Genomic DNA, 21,032 nt, shown 5'->3' with positions numbered 1-21,032 from the left:
GTTTGGCAGTTTAGTTCAATGCAAATGAGGTTAGATACAAAACGAATCAAAAGAAAATGTAAAACATCTCCCTCTCTATCTCTCTCTCTGCCTGAGTTCTTTTTGATAAACAAGAGAAGGGAGGGGGGCTTGTGCCGGCAGAAGGTATCATGGGAGACGTAGTTCTCAGAGCCCCCCCTCCAAAACATCACATCGAACGTAAAGAATTCAACTCCCATAAAACCTTCCCCCGAGAGCTTGGCAACTAGCCTCTAACCAATCATTTGTCAGTATTCACACGATAACGCCCTATAATGCCCATAGCCTCCTCTCATTGGCCAGCGAGTACTGCCAATCAAATGTTTACCCTCAAGTTGTTGCCTCCTATCGTTTCTACCCTGTGACTAACGTTGCTGGTCAGTGCAGAGGCAAGCCGTCCCATAGCAGAGGAACTGCGCCGAAGAATGTGGATAAAGTGAGTATTTGAGAATGACACTTTTTGTTTTTGGCCCACAGTGAAAGGTTTGTGTGTATTAATGTTGTTTTCGCCGCCGTTCTGTTGCACTTTACTGGTGTCTTTGTTAACGGGTAGCTTGAAAGCCCTGACACGAAAGGAAGGCAGAGAGATTGAATGGACCTCACTCAATGGCAAGTTGCTTATTTCCACATTTTTCATCATAAAATCTCTAAAATTGAAATGAAAAGTCATTTACTATGAACAAACGTCGGTTCGTTATCGTTTACAGAAGCAGTAGGAGGCAGTAACACTTTAATTGCCAGATTATTATGGCTTGTAACCTCAGTAAATAGTCTGTACTTTAACCAGGCTTTCTTCTCGCTAGTTGGTAACAGACCAAATATCAGTGTTAAAATTTTCAGCATGATCTGGCTTTAAATCCCTGTTGTCCTGCCAGAGCCCCCCTGATACTGGCTTTTTGAGGCCAATCCCCATGTCGACATTTGACAGTTAAGAAATCCGATAACAGATACATACACAGCCGATATACACAGGCTATATTTTAATTTCTTACACAGCATTCAATTTTAAGAAACCCCATTAAATTCAGTTCTTAAAGAATTGTGACCAAAATATTACTTAGTAGGGTTGGGAGATACAATGAAATATACCACTTAACAATATGAATTTGTCAACCAGCGCAGATTTTTCAAGTCCATTTATACCTCATGTGATATCAGTGTGTTAGGCCATTGGGGCAGTATTGTAAATCAGTAAGTACAGTATTTGGTTTTTATATGAAACATCTTGATTTGTCTGTAATCAATTTATTGTCTTGTCTGGTTATTTTATCCCTCAAGTTTCTCATGTGATTTTCAAAAGCATCTACTGTGTCACAAATTACATATTGCAACTTAAAATGCATGTATAGAGGATTTAATCCATATTAATCCTTTCATTGATCGGACATTTTGCAGTTGAAAAATATACTTGCAAGTGCTCCCCGGTGTACAAAGCATGCAACTGCAATTTGCAGTTCTGTTTCTAAATTACAGCAAACACGTTTTTGTCCAGCAATGTCTTTATATTTAGTGTCTGACATCTGTGCTGATACTGATACATCTGTGATTAGCTGATATCAAGTAATAGTATCTGCTGGCTGGTTAATTAGTCAGTCTCAAATCCCTGCAATGCGGTTTGACAGTGAATGTCATTATAAGCACATGCCCACCCACAGTTCTCCATTACTATGTCATTAGAAAATCATTGTTAGAGGTTGTTTTGATGCTGTGATGTACACATAGACTGTTTTGTGTGTTATTTGTCCTGCAGCCTGTTGTAAGACAGCACAAACATTAGTCCTACATCAAAAGATGGAAGTGCAGGACCAGGAGTCTTTGGGGAGATGGGATGGGCTGGGCAGCCGGGATGCCATCTCTCGAACTGAAGCCATGGAGAACATCCACCAGTTGGTCATGAAGAAAGTGGAAGCCATCAGGCCAATACCATCACCAGCCCTGTCCCCCCAAGCCTCAGGAAACCCTCCAAACAGTGATCTGAATGACACCCTGGCTCACCTTCTCATGCTCTCCAAACGGTGTCCCTTTGAAGACGTCAGGGAGCGATGCAGCCGGCTTCTACAGGCCGTCCAGGTAGGAGATTCATACAGCTTACAATGAGACCCTGGTGAGCTTTCTGTCCTATGCTGCATTAAGCTGCACCAGGCTGTCATATGGTCTCCCATACCAGTGCTTATGGTATTGTTCTGCTGCCATCTGCTCCTCTCCTCACCTCTTCATAAGCATTGCAAACGTTGTGGTTGAGTCAGTACGTTGTCAAGACCCAGTGCGGGTTTTGTCAAGTGGATTACATTCAGTGACACAATGAGACACATGAACTCATTGACACTACAAAGCCAAGGCCAAGCCAGCCCTTCAACAACACACATACACGCACAAAGAAGAGCAAATCAGGAATTTGTGTAACAGTTTTACTGGTATACAGAAGAAATACAAACAGACTGGAGCTGCTCCAGTGAGCGCGGATCTATGTGTGGAAGAGAAGGCAGCAGATATTCCCGTGGTTGCAGTAAACATCGCAATCTTATCATCTGCTTCTGTGATGACAAGCGAGCCTAATTTCATAGTTTGGCCAAATGAAAATGCCTGAAGTCATGGCCTGTGAGATTTCACTCACTGGAGGCCAAAGTGACGGCTTTTACTGTGTTTCACACTATGATGGTTGAATTTTACAATTAATCCACAGTTCATATGCATGTTAAATCATGCGAGCAGAGCCATGATGCATCCAGATACACTGTGTGAATGGTTAATAATAATAATAGATTTCTGGAGCAGTTTATGGATGGCCACAACTGTCATACAGTATATATCACTGATTAAAAGTTATAAAAAAACCCCAGCAATTTCCTTGCCTTTGTAGTGCACTTTATCCTGTATTTTATAAATTTAATATTCACCAGGGACTCTGTTCACAACCGCACAGTGAGTTCTACCAGTAAAAACATCCACACTGTACCTATGTGGGTCGTCTCAGAGAGCCAAGACGTGTTTACTGAAAATACTTAGTCACCGCCCTCCATCATCAACATCACACCAATATGACGGCCAACTTTTCCATCTTTTTTTTTTTTTTTTTTTTCACTTTTCAGTTTATCTTATTTACTTCATCAATATCATATCTTTCTATCAGCTAAAGTCCGTGGCAGTGCAATCAGTGTGCACGCAGTTTTTGTTGTTATTGCAGATGTGGTGGGGTATAATTTGGATTCAGGTCGCAGCATGCGCCTGAATTTGATTCTGTATTTATGTTGTTGTCACTTGTGTCTGAACCGGCCTTATTGTTTGATCTACTAACACCACTAAAATCCTTAAGTAGCGGACAGGACTGAAATGAATGAATGTTCACAGTTTAGATTTTTTTAATGATTAATGTTGCTGCTGAAGCATTTTTGTCAGTTAAAATTGTCATTATTTACTTGCAGAGAACAAAATATCGGCTTTATACCGGCTTTAAAGTGGTGCTATCTGTGTCCTCTTCTACTTAATGAGTCCTCTAATAACAAACAAAACTAAGCCTGACAACTTCTGATGGCCTGACATGTTGTTATTCTGAGGAAATAGACTGTTTGGCAGTGGCATTAATTCCTGTTTGTGCGGAAGTGTTTTTGGAAGATGGAGGAGAGGGGCAGAGAGAGATGAGAGAGGGAGAAAGCTGCTTTGTGGATTTAGCAGTGCACCACAGTACACACCGTCTGGTATTTTTGAATTATGCTAAGCTGCATTTGCCGTGGGCTTGCCAAAGGGTGCATTTATGAGCCCAGTGTGGCAGCTCGTGTCGTTCTGGTCCCACGGTTGAAGACTCAGCTGACCAACACACACACACACACACACACACACACACACACACACACACACCTTTCTCATGTTGTCAGGGATGGATGGGGGTAAGGGATGGGGCGCTCAGGCTCAGACAGACCTCTAATTCCAGCAGATCCGCTGATTAAAGACAAAATCTTTGAAAGCACAGACGGGCAATTCCTCAAGACAAACCCCCTCTCCTCTGGAAGAGGAAGGTCTCCTGCTTGGTGAGAATAATGCCCTCTAATTCCTTCATGGCTTGCGTAAAATTTGGCCTGTCTTTTTGCCAGTTTGTTTGTTGCCAGTGTGCATATATGTTTTGTATATTTTATCAACCGTGAAAGTAAATCCAATAATAATCTACAGAAGAAATATGCCCTCCTCCGTGGGTAGAGTGTGGCGTGAAAAAAATCCAATAAAAGATGTTAAATAAAATATTAAATAAATAAAATGTGTTATAGTAAAACAATGGGGGAAATAGTCTTTTTCCCTTTCTTGCTAAGAGTGTGATAATGTTCCCAAATCTGTCCATTAAACATGGAGCCACAGCTAGCAGCCAGTTAGCTTAGCATGAAGACTGAAAACAGCTAACCTAGCTCTCTCCAAATGTTACAAAACCTACCACTACCACTACAAAAAACAAAGATTAAAAAACACGTTTTGGTTTTGTTGGGGGTTCATTTGCTCGACTGTTTCCTGGTTGGGAGCAGTAACTTCCTGAAGTTTCTCCTGGTTGCCTTGAAACCATGGACTTCCATCTTACGCTGAGTTGTTGTGGGGTTTTTTTTTTTTACACTTTCTTTGGACAAAGCCAGGCTTGCTGTTTCCCCTCGTATCAAGTTTTTATGCTAAGCTAAGCTAACAGACTGCTGGCTATAGCCTCATATTTAATGACAGATGTATGAGTCATATTGATCTTCTCTCTCACACTTGGCAGCAAATCCAGTAAGCCCACGGGGAAATACTGTCAAACTACTTCTTCAAGACAAAGTGCATGTTGGAAATACTCTGAGCTTGGATATTTTATGCTGCATGCTATACATAGTTTTTTTCTTCTCCTCTCCTGTCACCATTGTTTTAGATAGTTGAGGAAGCCAACTATCGTATGTTGCTTCTTTTTCAGTGCACCCTATGAACGTGTGGGACAAGCTGCGGTCAGGAATGGGCTTGTGAGCTTGAATGTTTGCTGTGCTATGTTGCCCCAGTATTGCTGAGTGGCGAGGGTTAAGGGTTACGGGGTCACGGCTGAAAATAGGGTTCTGTGTGCACGGGGAGGGGTTGGGTCCCTGGACGCTGTTGTGTAAGCGTCTGCTGGGGTGAAAATACAAGTCTCAAAATCACTTACCTATGCAGTCCCGCTAATATGGTCAACATGGGCGCTCACACACACTGTCAGAGGGTCATCCCGGGGATTGTAAAGGCGGTTGACCTTGCTGAGCTTTATTGATCTGAAGCATACAGGGGAACACAGGATAACGATGGGTGAAGACAAATGCACTGCTCGCAAACACGCACTCACGTGCACATACACACAAATCGAGAGAGACAATAGCAAGTGTGTGTTGTGAGTCTATGAAAGGGGGTGGGCAGACTCCATCGTCCCGTTCTCTCTCCGGTCACCATGTTCCCTCGCGGGATGAAAAGAGCCCAGTCTTGGGCTGCTGGACAGGGACAGAGAGGGGTTTCTTTGTGTTATGTAATCATTGTGCTACTCAGCTAGCCTAACTTGAATTAAGAGCCACTCTCAAAACGTCGACCTGTTCTTGTGATGCAGGCTGACGCTGCTCAGATTCCAGAGAATGTGTCCACGTCTACAGCCTACGGGGATGACGTGAAGAACATACAGTAAATACCGAATGGACTTAGTGTCTCTTTGAATTCAATTCAGTCCTGTCCTGAGCACGTACGGTCATCTGACAATGCAGCCAAGTTCGCTTTAGGTCTGACTTCTTGCTGCTAAGACTCAGTTTCATGAGAAAATTCCTGAATATACTTTTTTAAGTCTTCTGCCTCGTACCACAACCAAACCTTCCTTTTACTAATTTCCTAATAAACAATGCAGCATTGTAAAGAAGCGCACAGCCCCAGTTTGTGCCTCTCCTGTAGTATCATTCGAGTCACACAGCTGAGCATCTGTTTTTCAGGAAAATAAATCCTTGGCAATCTTTCAAAAACCCAGAAGCTTGTTTGACAACGTTTACGACAGTTTTGAGTGTATTTCCACAATCCTCAAAGACTCCTTTGTCTGTAAGCGTTCAGTTTGCTCTGCTGATTTATGTGACCCTGTTTGCTGATATCAATAAAGACCGTAACTGACTTGTTCAATTTGTATGATGTGAACCAAATTTTGTTAGGTGTTCTTATCTATCTTAATGTTATTTTCCACTACTTTATCTTTTCTCTCTCAAATCCGTCTCATTCTGTCCTGAAATGGCATTGCATCTTGTGAAATAGGTTCAAAATCTTTTTCACTGTGCAGCAGAAATGAGATTTTTTGATCTTGCCACTTTTACTGCTAACAAGAGATGAAACAATGAATCATTTTTGTGACGCTCTTTTTCTATGAGGAAGGCAAAGGCTCATTTACACATACTTATTTGGCTAATTATGGACATTTAGGATGACTCAGCAGCCCCTGTAATAAACACTTGTGTGTGATTAATTAAGTGAAATGGCTTCCTGGATCTGGCCTCCTCCCAGAATAACCCAGAACACATTTCTGTCCCCACGTGGAAAGCTTGGAAGTTTCTCCAAGATGACATCAGATATTGATCACGCTGCTTTTTTAGGACTGGTTTATTTGTGGTTTGTATCATACAGGTTTTAAAAAGCATGCACTGTCCTTAAATCTGTCTGTCAAGACTGAATTACTGTCACAAAACACAGTGCTCACATATATGAAGTTCTTGCACCAGCTGCTACCTTCTTGGTGATAAATCCCAATTTGGCTCTTGTTTCATCCGTTTCTATTTTTTTCTTACCTTGTCTGAGATGTTGTTGCTTAATTTGATGGTGGATTTAGTTTGTTCTCAACGGGTCTGTTGTGTGTGTAAACCTGTCTCAAAAGTGGCATGCTTGTGGTGAGGCTGTATAAACAAACTTGACTTGTCAACCTTGACAGACAGGAGTGCGGACAGATGCAGTATTGCTTTTCTGAGAAGGCAGAATCAAAGTCCACTGGCAGACTGTGGCGTTAGTTCAGAGAATTGTTAAAGTTTTTGCTCACCGTCACAGCGGCAGGAAGTTCGTTCATATGCTGTTGTACACGACTGTGTGTGTGTGCCTGTCGGTGTCTTTTGTGAGTGTGCTGTATGTTGCTGCATGTTTGTGTGCATGCCTCCGGTCCTCTCTGGGCTACCTCTGCTTACTCTGTAAATAGAGTGAGGACCCATAGAGAGAGAGCCTTGTGGTCTGTGCAGATCTGCTGGATTATGGGCGATCTCTGCTTGAACCAGGTCACACAAATTACATATCGAGGGGGGAGAGAGTGCAGTGGCAGCAGCAGCAGCAGGCAGTGACCTTTGGCACAGTAACTGTACAGTGAAATGCTCCGTGGATATGGAGGAAGTGATAGAGAAATAAAGCTGTGGATTTACAGCTGCTAGCCAGCTGGGCCCAGTGATGGGGCAGCATTGATGGGAGCTGGGGTGGATGTGTATGCATTGGCATTGTTTCTGCGGGATGTTCAGTCTTACAAAGCTATATGAAGCTTTATTTTGCAATTACACTGTGACCACTTAAGCATTAGTACGATCCTTAAAGCCTATTGTGATATGATGGTTTTCAGCCCCGGTGATACTGATGCTGATGATGATAGCTGCACAACGTAGTAGCTCATCTTTGATGCATTGTCGCTTCTTTTGAAGTTCAGGTAAAAGCCAGTTTTGAAACCCTTAGCTGATTAATGAATCAGGAGAATCTCATGTTAATTGATTAATAATTTGAACCATTTGTTTGTCAGCTAAACTATGGCTGCTTCCCCACTGTGAGGATTTGCTGCGTTTCTCTTTTATATCATGCAAACTTACTGTCTTTTGGTTTGAGATAGTTGGCTGCACAAAATGACACATTTTAAGATGTTATACTGGAGTCTTGAAACTGTATTGGACATTTTGTTGAATCTAGAAATCGATAATGGAAATAATCAGTCAAATTGCTCGTCTTTCGGCAGCTGTCTTCATGTAATTGCGTGGTTTTGTCCTTGTGACGCAAACATTTGTGAGAAAGAAACGCAATGGTTGGTTTTCTCAGTGTACAATACAAAAACCACCAATAACAATCAATACAATCTCCTAATAAATAAGTCTTCATTTAGTAAAGTGGTGATGTGCAGACCGGGAATCCTATCTGACTGTGCATCTGTTATGTTGCTGAAGTGTGTCTAGGTCATTGAACAGGGAAATAAACTGCACAAGAGACCGTTTCTAACATGCTAGGAAAGCATGCTAACACACAAGCTCCCACTTTGATCACAGACACAGACAGACCCCCACCTCCAGTCACTGCAGCAGACTCGGGAAGACTAGGGGAGGGTGGTGGGGGGCATGTGGGAAGTATGCAACTAGGTCACTGTCAATCCTGTTGAAAGCCTAAATAAATGATAAAAAAGCACCATTTTCTGCCTTTTCTCGTTATTACATATGCAAAAAAATATCTTGGCAATCTCAGAAACATTAGAAAGAAAAAGGAGAATCTTTAATTTGCTCCCTTTAAGCGTCATCCGTCTTCCTTGTAATGGCTCTTCCATTAAAGGATGAAAAGGCTGTATTATCCTGGCACAGAGGGAGAGATGCGCCAGTGTTGGGCAATGGGCTTTTGCAAAGCCTGTGCAGTCGTCATGGTACCAGTGGCATGAGGTGCAGTGATGGGGTGGGTTGGTTGACATCGTTACTTGGGGGTGGAGGGGTGATGGCTTGTCTGCGATTATTTCTGGCCGTGCTATTCAGGAATTGAGAGGGAGAGAAAGAGGGAGGTGGGAGAGTGGGAAAGAGAATGTGGCTAAACATGATGTCTATGCACCGAAGGTCGAACGAGAGATGGAGGGGAAAGTGACAGCGACTGAATAGATTATGTAGTCGTAGGAGAGGTGAAGGGGTGAAACCGATGGAGGAGGTGGAACAAACACGTCTCTCTCTGTATTCAGTCAGCAACCTCCAGTGGAAAACTACTAGCACCCCGAGTGTATGAGCCCTGCTCTCCAGAACCTGAGCCCAGCCTGGCTCAAAACCTGAATAACTGCGCCCCGGTCCAGAATCGAACTGAATGTGCAATAGCTTTAAATGTCTCTAGATCAAAATACAGCCCTAAATACATGATCATTCTGCTCATGATAAGTTGATAATCAGGCCATTTTCTTCCATAACGCATCACAGGAGCACACATCCGTGCAATCCACCATGACTCGCAGAACATACATTGCAAGGCTCAGCTTGTCTCACCCACACACCCAGAGACTGTGGAAGGGGGGGGGGGGGGGGGCAGAGGAGGCGAGGCGGTGGACAACAGCAACAAAGTGCTGCAGCAGGAGGTGGGAGAGGAATGGCAAACTCTTTGAACACACAGAAAAGGTACTTGAATTTAAGAGCTATAGGCCCAGGCTATCAGTTGAATGTATGTAGATAATGTTCTCCTGCTCTGCTCGCATGGTTCAACCAGGATTTACTGTGTTGCTCCTATCAGGAGATTTAGGAGGAGCGATAGGGTGATCACATGGTGCTGCTGAATAAACAAGACTCTCTCACTCTCTCTCTTGCTTTGTGTCATTGCCATAATGTGATATTTATAACTTGCATATGGAATTAAAGTTCACAAATAATTCATGAAGTGAAGCCTCCGGCTGCTTCGTTAGCTCCTATTTTTATTTACTTTTCCAGCACGTCTCGCTCAAGATTGTTTTCAGCTCTCCCCTCTCTTGGTTTAATGTTGCCAGTAGAAACTGAAGCTTGTGTAACTGTAGCTGCCGTAATTCATCGTGGGCAAGCGCCTAAATGTCAAAGAAATCACGTTGGTTGAGCACTCTAACACCTGCCCTGATCCACGGGGGCAGCTTTGAGGGTTTTTCACATCTGTGGAGCCCTTTCACAGCAAACATGCAGGTTGGCTTACTGACATGGTTCACTTGGACTCTAATGGAATGGAGCCATCATCAGCGATATTAATTACACCTGTGCTCTTCCTGCTATCACATGCCAACGTGTCTGCTGCGAGAAAGGTGCAGCACATGGGGACTATAATGTTGTGACAGCATTACGTCATCCTATAATAACAGTGGGACGTTTTCCACAGCAGACATTTTGACACGTGACAGTGAAGGCACAGGTGTAAACAATGAAATGAGTGATGGCTGAATTCAGTTTAACTGCTTCAGGTACAGGGTGTACTGGGACACTTTAACAGAACTGAGGCGTCATTAAAGTTATTAGTCGCACCTGTGCTTTCCTTACCATGACCAAACGTCTGCTGAGTAAAAAGCCTTGTAGGTGTTGTAGGTTTTTCCTTGAGCATGGACCGAAACGTTCTTGATTTCCATTTGATATTCTATTTGAGCATCGTCCTCATACCGTCCAGCTACCGTAATGCTGATTAGCAGGGAGACAAGTTGATAAAAATGTTGATATTTTTAGTTTTTATTTAGGATTTTTAGTCGTGTTGGTGCAGTAATAAACACACTCATGCACATAAATCTCCTGTGGTTGAAGAAGTTCTTGACTTTATTGTGCCCTCCCTACTTTGTGAGGGAGTATTCAAACAACAAAAACAACAACACACACACACACACACACACACACACACACACACACACACACACACACACACACACACACACACACTCATGCAATCCAACAAAATAAATCTTGCTGACATGGAAAGAGCTGCCTGTCACCCCACTTGCCACATACACTCAGCCCCTGATCTCAGACACTTTCATCTATCGACTCCCATGCCATCTGTTCAGGATTAATTTGATTGAATTCATAAATTAATGATGAAGGTTCAGTGGATCCAATATTTGAAAAAAAAAAAAGAAAAAAATCAATATGTGCCTTTTATCCTCCACCTCCACCCCCTTACTCTTTAATGCTCCGCCTTTTACTTGATGAAACCAAATGGCCCTTTAAGTGGTTTCATCGCTCACACACGGCATCGAGGGGGCTGCTGAACCAGCTGCAGTTCGCATGCGTGGACACAGGAGGGCGCTCTGTACCCATTTTTAGCCTGTTTTTATTCTCCTCTCAAGTTGCTGGATGGGAATTTTCCATGCACTGGGCTGAATGCATGCAATGCTGCGCATGATTTTAATTTTTTCCTTTTGCCCAGGTCACCGGGCGTTCATCCAGTATGTTTGTGTGTATGCGTGTGTGTGTGCGTGTGTGTGTGTGTATGTGTCTGTGTGCCTTTTGCTATGTGTTTATGTGTCTTGATCTGTCTGCCTTTGAATGTGAGTGTGCGTGTTTACATGTCTTGGGAGATTTATAGCAGTGAGCATGCAGGATTTAGAGGCATCTGCGGATCAGGTCACAAAGCATGAATAGCCCAGTGGCCACGATCCAGGTCCCAGACTGAGGTAGCCCCTATTAGGATACAAACCACACAGGCTCAACACCAGGCTTAACCAACTAGAGCACACAAACAAAATATTAGGGACAGTTGCTCCTGCTCAGATCAGGAAATATTGTGTAACCACTGAAATGGAGTTGAGCCTGAATCCAGGTGAAAAGCTGCTAGTCTTGATTGATTTAACTCACTGCAGCTGCCTTTGACTTAAGCAGATGATTCTACTGAGCAACAGAAAATTATTTATCAGCAATTTTAATGGACGTTGGCTAGATTTACCGTCTGTAGTGTGAAGTCTTTCTGCTTTTCTGTGTCGTATATCACTGAAAACTGAATATGTTTTGATTTTGGGCCATTGATTGGACAAAATAAGCAATCGGAAGGGCTCACCTTGAGGAAATTGAGAGGGAAATTCCATTGCTTTGTCATTTCATAGTCCAAATGATGCACTGATTTATTAAAAATAGTTAGGAGATTGGATTGTTGCATCTATAAATAACAGTGAAGTCTAAAGGCTTGGAGGGTTGCTCTTCCATAAAGGGTGTGCACATTAGAAATCAAAATGCATTTAGATGCATTGTTTTCTGCCTGCACCTAACTGCATGTAGTCTTCAAGGAAAAACATTAAACTTGCAGCTGAACTCTCACAATGCTCACAAGGGCTTGTCCACCTCTGTGCATCTCAGCAAATCTTTCAAAGACCTCACACTTGGAGACGTCAACTCAGCTGTGTCAGCACCTGATAGATCGTTTCCCATTGCAGGTATTGTGTGGTGCTGCTCGCCCAACGGTGTTGCTTCAGGCTTCGCTCAGTGCCGCGTTGGCTTAGGTCTGGCTACGGTGTTGTTTCAGCGTGTGTGGTATTGTTTCAGGCCCAGTGTGGAGTGGTCGAGGGTATTGTGCTCTCTTCTCGGGGGTATTGTCCCAGCCTGATATATGTGTGCTTGTTTATGTTACAGGCCAGTTTGTCAGGACGGCGACAGTTTCACGCTACGGGACCTCTGCGTTCCCACAGTCGTTCACCTCTGACCTCAGCTCTTTTGCTCCAAAGTTAGGCTGAAGTGTGTGTCTGTGTGTGTGTGTGTGTGGTAGAGACACAGAGGGAGAGAGTGTGTGTCTGTGTGTGATTGACGTGGAGTGTTTGAAAAAGCTGCACAAGTAGGATTACTTCACAGTGTTTACTTAGGGTAGGAAAACACACTCCCTCACATCGACCAGTGCGTCTGCCCTAAATCTGGACATGTGCCTTCATGTTGGAGGTTACAAGGTGTCATCTCTCTCTCTCTCACACACACACGCGCGCGCAAACCCATGCACACTTACAAAAACATACATCCAGTGAAATCAGGAAGTTGGACTTGAGATAAAAGAATGACAGTGAGGTTTAAATGCCAACTGTCATCCTTTGAATAAAGTCAAATTTAATATTTAAGCATCAGCAGAAACATCGCATCTTTACTTGACTTTTTACTTGTTCTGGGGCCTTATAGCCCTCAGTCTGGTCTTTAGCCGGTGAAACACGCACTCAGTTAGACTGAGGTCAGGTGACTTTCTTTGGCGGTCAAGAATAATCTGCCATTTTGTCATAAAAACACAAACACATTCATTCACACACATTAAAGATGATGCCGCACGAGTAGCAGCACATACTCTTTACTACCATGACAATTATGCTCATTATCAAAACTTCAAATGACATATTGTGTTATATCACAGGCATGATGATACCAGCTATAAATGAGCTATATTTGTCACTCTCACCTTCGTGGTATTTATGGCCGTAGGTTGCACCCAGCTGTCCGTCTAGTTTTGTAAGTGTAACCAGATACTGTGCCGAAATACCTTTGATGATATTGATCCACCGCACAGAGCACCCACACTCTTTGGGGATAAAGATTAAGTGCTGGTGATACATTTTCATTCTACAGACAACTGACGGAAAATATTTGATGAAAAAGACAAAGCAAATCTGAATCTGCATCTGTCCTCTGCTTCCCTGAGCTTTAGTGAGTTTCAGCTCATTGTTTAGCTGTCCGGCTGCAACTTCATTGTTTTTAATCAGTCTCACTGCTCTCATAGCTTCGATTTCAGCTACTGCACGCAGGTGTTTCCAGAGAAAGAGATCTAAAAACCCACAATTCACTACCTGCTCAGGACCAAACACATTTGGAGCATTCAGCAGATGTTTCTCAAAGAGCTGGAGGAGACCAAAACCAGAGCTAAAGGGAGAGCGACTGTTGGACTTTTCAGATTCATCAGGTGACCTGAAACATGGCATCAAATGAATGAAACAGTTGCTCAGTAACTGCTGAATGAGTTACAGAGTGAACCATATCAACTTTAAAGGTGACCATGCGTCACAATTTCCGCTGCCCCTAAGTGTGCCCCAGCTATCGCAGGTTTAACTGTGAACTGAGCTTTTTAAGATCAGCTAACCAGACATTATAGGTGCTCTATGATATAACAGTTAATAAAGACACTTCATGATGTGGTTTAGCACAGTTTAAGGGTATTGCATCAGTGTATCGCTCCTATGTACGGCAGACGAGGCCAAATACTGTGTGTGAAAGTCGATATGGACAAAGCGATGGGCTGTCAGCAATGCAAATAGGATTGTTTCACAAATTATCTAAAAATACAGCTGCGTGTTAAAGATGATCATCTCTATTTGGGTAATAAATGCAGCATGTTTTTCACACTCTGCCCTTCCTCGCTGTGTGTAGTGTGGTCACACTTGTTTATATCTGCCTGTCTCTGTGTGTGTGTGTGTGTGTGTTTCTGTTGGTCTGTCCGCGGTAAGTGAAACTCGAAGGTGTGTGTGTGTGTGTGTGTGTGCGTGCGTGCGTGCGTGCGTGCGTGCGTGCGTGCGTGTGATGGTTGCTGTCTATGTTGATTTGGTCACTTCAAATGCTCGTGTCTTGTGTCTAACTAAAAGAAGACTCACGTGTCAAAGAGGAAATGCTGATGTTCCCTTTTTTTTGTTGAACAGTTCAACGGTTTTAAAGTTCATGACTGAATAAAGAACGGAAACTTCAGCTCAAAGGTGCAGAGCAAGTGCACGGAGTTGTTTACCCTCCTAACGCTCACACACTTGTACTGCGTGTCCCAACGCAGTAATTGGAAGAGATAGACTTACATCATGTCGTCATCCATCACACCTTGTGGGTTTATTAGACCCCCGAATGCACCCACCCTGACACACACGTATTCCCCCCCACACTGAGCACTCCTGGAATGTTACGATAGCACATTAGCGAACAGCTCCACACTTCAATAGCATCTTCTGTCGGCGCAGTACATGTAAGCATTTTTGACATACTTTCCTGACTTGTTTTGCAGGAATCGGATAGGATATTAGCTGCAAGCTGGTCCGAACACATCACATAACTGGCAAAGTAGTCGCGTGGGGCGCCTGTAAGCTGAGCACTTCTGACTCATGAGTCTTACAGGAAAAACAAAATCTGTGTTTTGTTGTTGGTACCAATAAATGAGGTTGTCCCCTTCTCTTAAATTATTCCAGATGTTGCCTTCAGCCACCTTGATGATATTACAAACATGCATCATAGACGTCCGTGAAGTGATGTCGCAAAGGCTCTTCAAGGAGGTTTTACTCATCAGCACAAAGAAGAAGGCTTTACGGTTAACTGCATTTTCACATATTGTTAATTCTCAGTGAATATATTTGGATGTCTGATTGAGATTTTAACAGTGGGGTACACTCATGAAACGTAACTAAAATACATCACAATACACCTGAGGAACAATGCAAACTGCTGTTAGCCCAGACGTCAAGCCTTCGTTTTGCTGTTTTGAGAGACTCATTAGCAAAAATGTGGGATTTAACCTGCTTTTAATCAGTCACTTGTTTGTTTTTTACTTAAAATGTGGTTTCATTTATTAGTCCGGCTGCATTTTTTCTTATTTAATCCTGTTTCATATGACTTTTAATGGTATTTCCTTTAATTAATCTGTTTCCTTTGGTTTACCGTAACTTGTTATCTTCAAGGTTTTATTATCATGACTTAACACTGGTGTCCAGAAATCTCATTTTTCGTAATACACGTCAAGCGCTGTGTCACGTTTGATGCGTTTAGTCAGTTTGACAAATCAAAGCTAGTTTTTCAGTCGGAGGAACCCATTCCTTCCTGTATAAAGTACAACAGATCTGAGAGTTGTGTGAAGTCGCCACAAACATTCTCAATGAGTTTTTTGCCTATTTGCTGTTTTCATGCAGAAATCTTTCATCTGCGATGGGTGAGGCTGCACATTCTACCTGACACTAAGTTAACATTGATGGTGTTATGCTCATAAGCATTCCTTTGTGCTTACTTAATAGATAGTTACATAACATGTTTTCTTACCTGCTGAAAATGCATGAGTCATTGCGACAGATGGCTGGATTATGGTAGTGGTTCTCAAAATTGGGTTGACTCCAAAGAGTAGAGGGTCTCCAGCAAAACAGGAAGACTTACCTGTAATTTAGAAGAAATTAGCCCAATTACAGGATGATTACAATAAACTGCTGGATCAGTGTGGACTTTCCTGAGGGTTAATGTTTAATTTATGAGGGTCTGTGGTACCATGGAAGTCTTGTTTTTTTGGAGGCCCATTGAACAAAAGTTGGACATGTATAGAAACCAGCTCCTTTCTATAGTCTTACAGGTTCTGCATCAGATAATGCATAACAGTGCACAAAGCCCATACAAGGGCATTACATCCAGGGTGTGTAGGCTCACTGTGAGCTTGCAGTGTGTCTGTGGCTAATGGTGATTAAAAGTAAGAATGCAGCAAGTATAATCTCTGAGGCCAAAGAGCGCATTAGACAGAGATCTAAACAAGCAGAAATATTTGGAAACAATGCGAGCCATTGTTTAATGAGCAGGAGGGAGAAAACGAGAGGTTGGAACGGAGGTAGGAAGAGAAACGGTAAATAGGCAGCGGCAATGAGGTGGAGGGAAAAATGCAACGAGACAACAAAGAAAATGGCAAGAAGAAGAATGTCGGGCCGCAAGAAAGAATCTCGACAAAACAGTAATGGTTTTCACATTAGCTGGAAGAACAAGGCGCTAGTAAAGGGAAATTTAGGGAAGAAAAGCTCACTACTGGATTTTTTTTTTTTTACTTTTAGTCAGTATAGAAGTACAAGAATAGTCGGGGCCATGCTTGGCTAAACTCTTTAGAGAACAGAAGTATCTAGGCCATAGGGAGATCGATGGTGAGAGAGACAAAAACAGCTTCTCCATCTGGTTCCTGAATAGTCTTTTGCTGGCAGGTTGCCACACCTTGTCTGTTCCTCTGTAGGTTTCTAGTCATGTTGCAGTAAACACTCTGAGGCCCTTAGGAAAGCAGGCATGTAAAGGTTGGCAACTAACCAACACAAAATAAACACAAACCCTTGAGCCACTCAGTCGGCTCGTTTCTGTCTCCCTCCCCCTTTTTCACCGCTGGGGAAACATCCTGGTAAATATCCCTAAGCCCTGAACTAATATCAGCTTTCCCCCAACATCAAACTTTAATCTCAGACATGGAAAGGAGGAGTCCATATCGGGTGCAAGAATGGATCCCCTCATGACCCGCACAAGAGCTCCCCTCAGGATATCAATCAGCGGCATGCTCTCGGCCGTTGATTGGCTTGTTTTATGGGAGTGTCAGTGGCCCATTGGCTCACTTCTCGTCACTTGACGTCAGGAAAGAAGGCGGGGGAGGAAGGAACTCTAATAGAAGCCTTTGTCGTAAATTTTACAGAGCACAGGGTGACATGTGATGTCAGGAGAGAAAGCAAACAAGTGATGTAACTTATGTAACGCACTTTCTCCGTGCTGATGTCCCGCCAGTGAGCAAGGAATCAATTAACAATGAAACAGCGACAGCAGCAGCAGATGTTTACCTTAACATCAGCCAGACTAAGATTTATTGACATTGAGGCTGCAGTTCATCTAGAGTGGCCTTCAAATATAGGTAGATTTAGCTGAGTAAGCGGGCGTATAGATAATCAATTCTTCCAATTCTAGTAGTCAGACGCGGCAACACAAACACAGCGTTCCCCTCTCAGTGGCTGTGTTTCCCATCTGTCGTCGTCTTTGTCACTTCTCCGTGTGGCTTAGCTTCGTGATCATGCGCTGCGTCACGTGTGCTCGTCTGCCTGCATGTGTCTTTAAGGTTTGCTTCCAGTTTGACGGAGCTGGTTGTATTGTAAATGTGTTGTTTCAGTCAACCGGTGTCATCGCTGATGTTTAATTGTGCGCTCTATCTGTTGATTTTAAGAGTTTGATCTTAAATCCGAACACGTCACCTGTGTAGCTGTGTAGTGAAGAACTTGACTCTGGTCATAATTTTGTCAAGGTGTCTTTTAGGTGTATTCCTGGAACGATAAGTCGACAAACCGGTTAACTGATAACTCATTAACAGCACCGATTAAGATAATTAATGAATCGTTTACCAAGTTGTTTACCAAGTAAAAATGGTGAACATTCTTTGTTCTGCATGTTCTTGCATAACCAAATTTAATCATGCTCTTTTATGCATATATGTTTTTACAAATAACTGTCTACACTGCATGAACAGATCAACTCTCGAATATCAGTATTGGCATTCAGCAATGCAGCATGAATGAGATTTTGGTTAATTGTCCAGTTAGTATTGAAAATTAATACATGAATCAGCTGTAAAAATAATCAATCATCTGCTGCAGCCCCTGTTTGCTCCATTCAAGCTTGAAAATGAATTTGTAGGGCGAACCTGCGTGGCGAGCCTGTCTTTCCTCACGTTGGAATATGGGTCAGCAGGGCTCGGTTATATACGGGTGAAGAAGGAAAAAAGATCAGTGGGTGTTGTTGAACCGAGGGACCTCTGTGAAATACCACGAGTGTCCGCGTGTTTCTGAACGCAGGTGTGTGAAGGTGTCCATCCAGCCGAGACGTTCGTCCAAGCGTGCTGTCATCGCTCCCTTGTCTCAGAAGTGATTCCTCCTCATACACGTGAGAAGAAAGCCAAAGAAAACAGATAACGGAGCGTTCGTGCCAGACCTTCAAGCTCATTCTTGTTCTCGCGTCTGATTTGATGTGGTCCTTTGCAGTCACCACACAGCGATACTGCTGATATCGCAGGAGGCCTGAGCAGTTACGCTTCTGGTGATACGGGCCGGGTTTGCTCAAGATTTTTCTTTTTGAGACGTTACAGGTTAGCAGTTGCAAACAGCATTCTTCATTGTGCAATCCAACCTCCATTGCATAAATCTAAGAAGGAAGAGGGCAGAGAGAGGAAAGCAAGCCATGAATGAATGTTTTCCTTTTACAGATTGTTTCTGATTTTCTGCAAAAGGCCTGTAGGATTTTTTTTTTTTAGTCTCCTGTGCTGTTTGGAAATGCAAAAGACTTGTGCTTTTGCGATACTGAGATTATTCAGTATAGTTCACTTATTTTGAATTGTTATTTGTGCTGATCTTGATATGGGAAGTTCAATTATCTGCGTTTGTCGACTGGTTTGACAGGTGTCCTGTTTGTCCTGGGCAGACAGTCGATCCCCTATTGCCAGCTCTCCACACCCTCTGACCAGATATAACCAGCAACTGTGGGCTGTGTGTGTGTGCATGTGGGGGGTGGGTGTGGGAGGGAGAGAGAGAGGATGTGAATGATGTTTATGTGCAAGGAACAAAGTCTGGTCTGTGTGTGTGTGTGTGTGTGTTTGAGGCAGGGAGAGAGATAGAGATAAAGAGCATGTGAATGGTCTTGGGTAAAACAAAGTGAGTGAGTGAGTGAGTGTGTGTGTGTGTGTGTGTGTGTGTGTGTGTGTGTGTGTGTGTGTGTGCGTGTGCACAATGCACACACACTTGTGAATTTAGGATTAGCCCCCACCTAATTGTTGGCAAGCACTCAAAGCTTATTAATGCCTGACCTGACCTCCTCTTTATTCCCTCCATCCATCACTGTGCAGACTCGCAAAAAACACGGAGCGGAGCAAAACAACAACTGCCGTTAACAGAAGGAGAGACGGCTGCTCCCACTGGCTGCTGTGATTGGCCCAGATGCGCAGCCTGAGAGGACTGCTATTGGCTAAGAGGAGACACACCTCTAGAATCTGTTTATGTGCAGCTAGAAAGCAAGGGGGGGCGGTGGTTTGGAGGAAGGAGGTATCGGGGTTGGGGTGTGATTGCAGTGGGGTTGGCGGGGGCGGTGGGGAGTTTGATTGTGCAGAAACAGAAGGGAAGAGATGGGGGGGGGGTTACATGTACGCTCTGGAAAACAGCCATTGGAGCTTGTTCAAAAACTTCTAGGAAACTAGGATGTTTGTTTGCTTCTCTCTCTCTCTCTCTCTCTCTCTCTCTCTGTGTTTCTCTCTTAAAATGACAACCAGGCTAAGCTAATTTAGTCAGCACCATTTAAGAGCCAGTAAGGTGATCAACAACTGCATGTAGGCTTTGTTGTCAGGGAGGAAAAATTGACATCTTTATCTCTTGTAATCGCACTGACATGTTTCTGCAGTCAGGCCTGCCTTTGTGTGCTACGGAGGAGCCAGTTTATCACCATCAGCAGCCGCAGCAGCTAGATCAGCTTGTGTTTTTCATATTTGACATACATGAACGGCATCTCAGGGGCAAAACACACGTCATGTGTCACATGTGACATGCTGCATGTGTGACACAGAGGCAGCGGGGAGCATACAAGATCAAGTTAAAGCAAAGCAGACAGTTATGTACCCAAGGTGGGTCCGTGTCTGGAGAGCTGTTGTTTTCTAATCACAGATGCCGAGGAGGGAGGAGGTGCTCACGATGTTTTCAATGGACAAAAAGTTCTATACTTCTTCTGGAGGTGAAAGGTTGGTCATTGTGTCAATAGACGAGCCTGCAGGTTTGCTGATTTTAGAGACGCCTGTGCTCTTCAAGACATCGACCAAGAAAATAAACAGTGTAAGGGACGATGTTTTGTTGAAGTTATATAAAAACCAAGAAAGCAATCAAAAGGATCAGGATGATATTACCCTGGAAGATAGTAGATAAATCACTATTTTCAGAAAAAAAAAAAAAATCTGTCACTCATGTTTTGACTGATAATTAAATAGTTTTGTCTATAAAATGGCCAAAAATGGAGAAAAATGTACACAAATTATAAATTACTTCAAAAAAAAAGAAGAGTTTTGTATGGCAGAATTAGCACTGGTATAGAAAATACCTTCTTTTAATTATTACTATTAAAAGGCAAAAATAACAAGTGCGATTAGGTCATGCATTGCAGGCGATGAAGATTAACGCCCTTTGGCCGCAGTTCCCATGGCTGACCGAGGTCAAAGGTGCAGTGGATGTCATAGTTTCGATCCTGATATGTTTGAACAGTGCTTGCCACAGTCTGCACTGAGTATGTGTGTGTGCGCGCGAGAATATATCCATACTATATGCAGAGTGTGTATAAACAGGGTCAAGGCCAGGGATTTGTACTCGTTATGAAAGCTGAGCGCACTGCAGTGCCACCCACTCCTTGTTTACTATCTCACCATGTGTCCGTGTGTTTGAGGAAGAGTGTCAGAGGCATTAGTGACCCCCAAGGCTAGCTTGGGTTACTATTGGGTTACTCTCGTACAAACTCCTCTGAGCATCATGTGACAAAAGCAGGGAGGCGTCCTGGAACCAGTACTTATAAAATGCATGTTGTTGCATCATCAGACCTCCC

At 43.2% G+C, this 21,032-nt stretch overlaps 1 protein-coding gene across 2 annotated transcripts in view; it reads left to right on the top strand.

Moving 5' to 3' along the window:
• Positions 1-355: 355 nt before the first annotated feature.
• sesn1 (sestrin 1) overlaps positions 356-21,032 on the top strand; it is a 52,941-nt gene continuing 32,264 nt past the window's right edge. The window contains exons 1-2 of one of the 2 annotated variants that reach the window (XM_076755800.1): positions 356-454; positions 1,769-2,088. In XM_076755800.1, the coding sequence (XP_076611915.1) occupies positions 1,810-2,088 (279 nt within the window). In that variant the 5' untranslated portion in view covers positions 356-454; positions 1,769-1,809. The remainder of the gene's footprint in view (positions 455-1,768; positions 2,089-21,032) is intronic. The other variant, XM_076755801.1, reaches the window with a different exon arrangement.

This window comes from Chaetodon auriga, chromosome 18, assembly GCF_051107435.1.
Source record: "Chaetodon auriga isolate fChaAug3 chromosome 18, fChaAug3.hap1, whole genome shotgun sequence".
NCBI lineage: Eukaryota > Metazoa > Chordata > Actinopteri > Chaetodontiformes > Chaetodontidae > Chaetodon > Chaetodon auriga.
The sequence above is the reverse complement of the archived record's forward strand: the minus strand, read 5'-3'. Positions and strand labels throughout refer to the sequence as shown.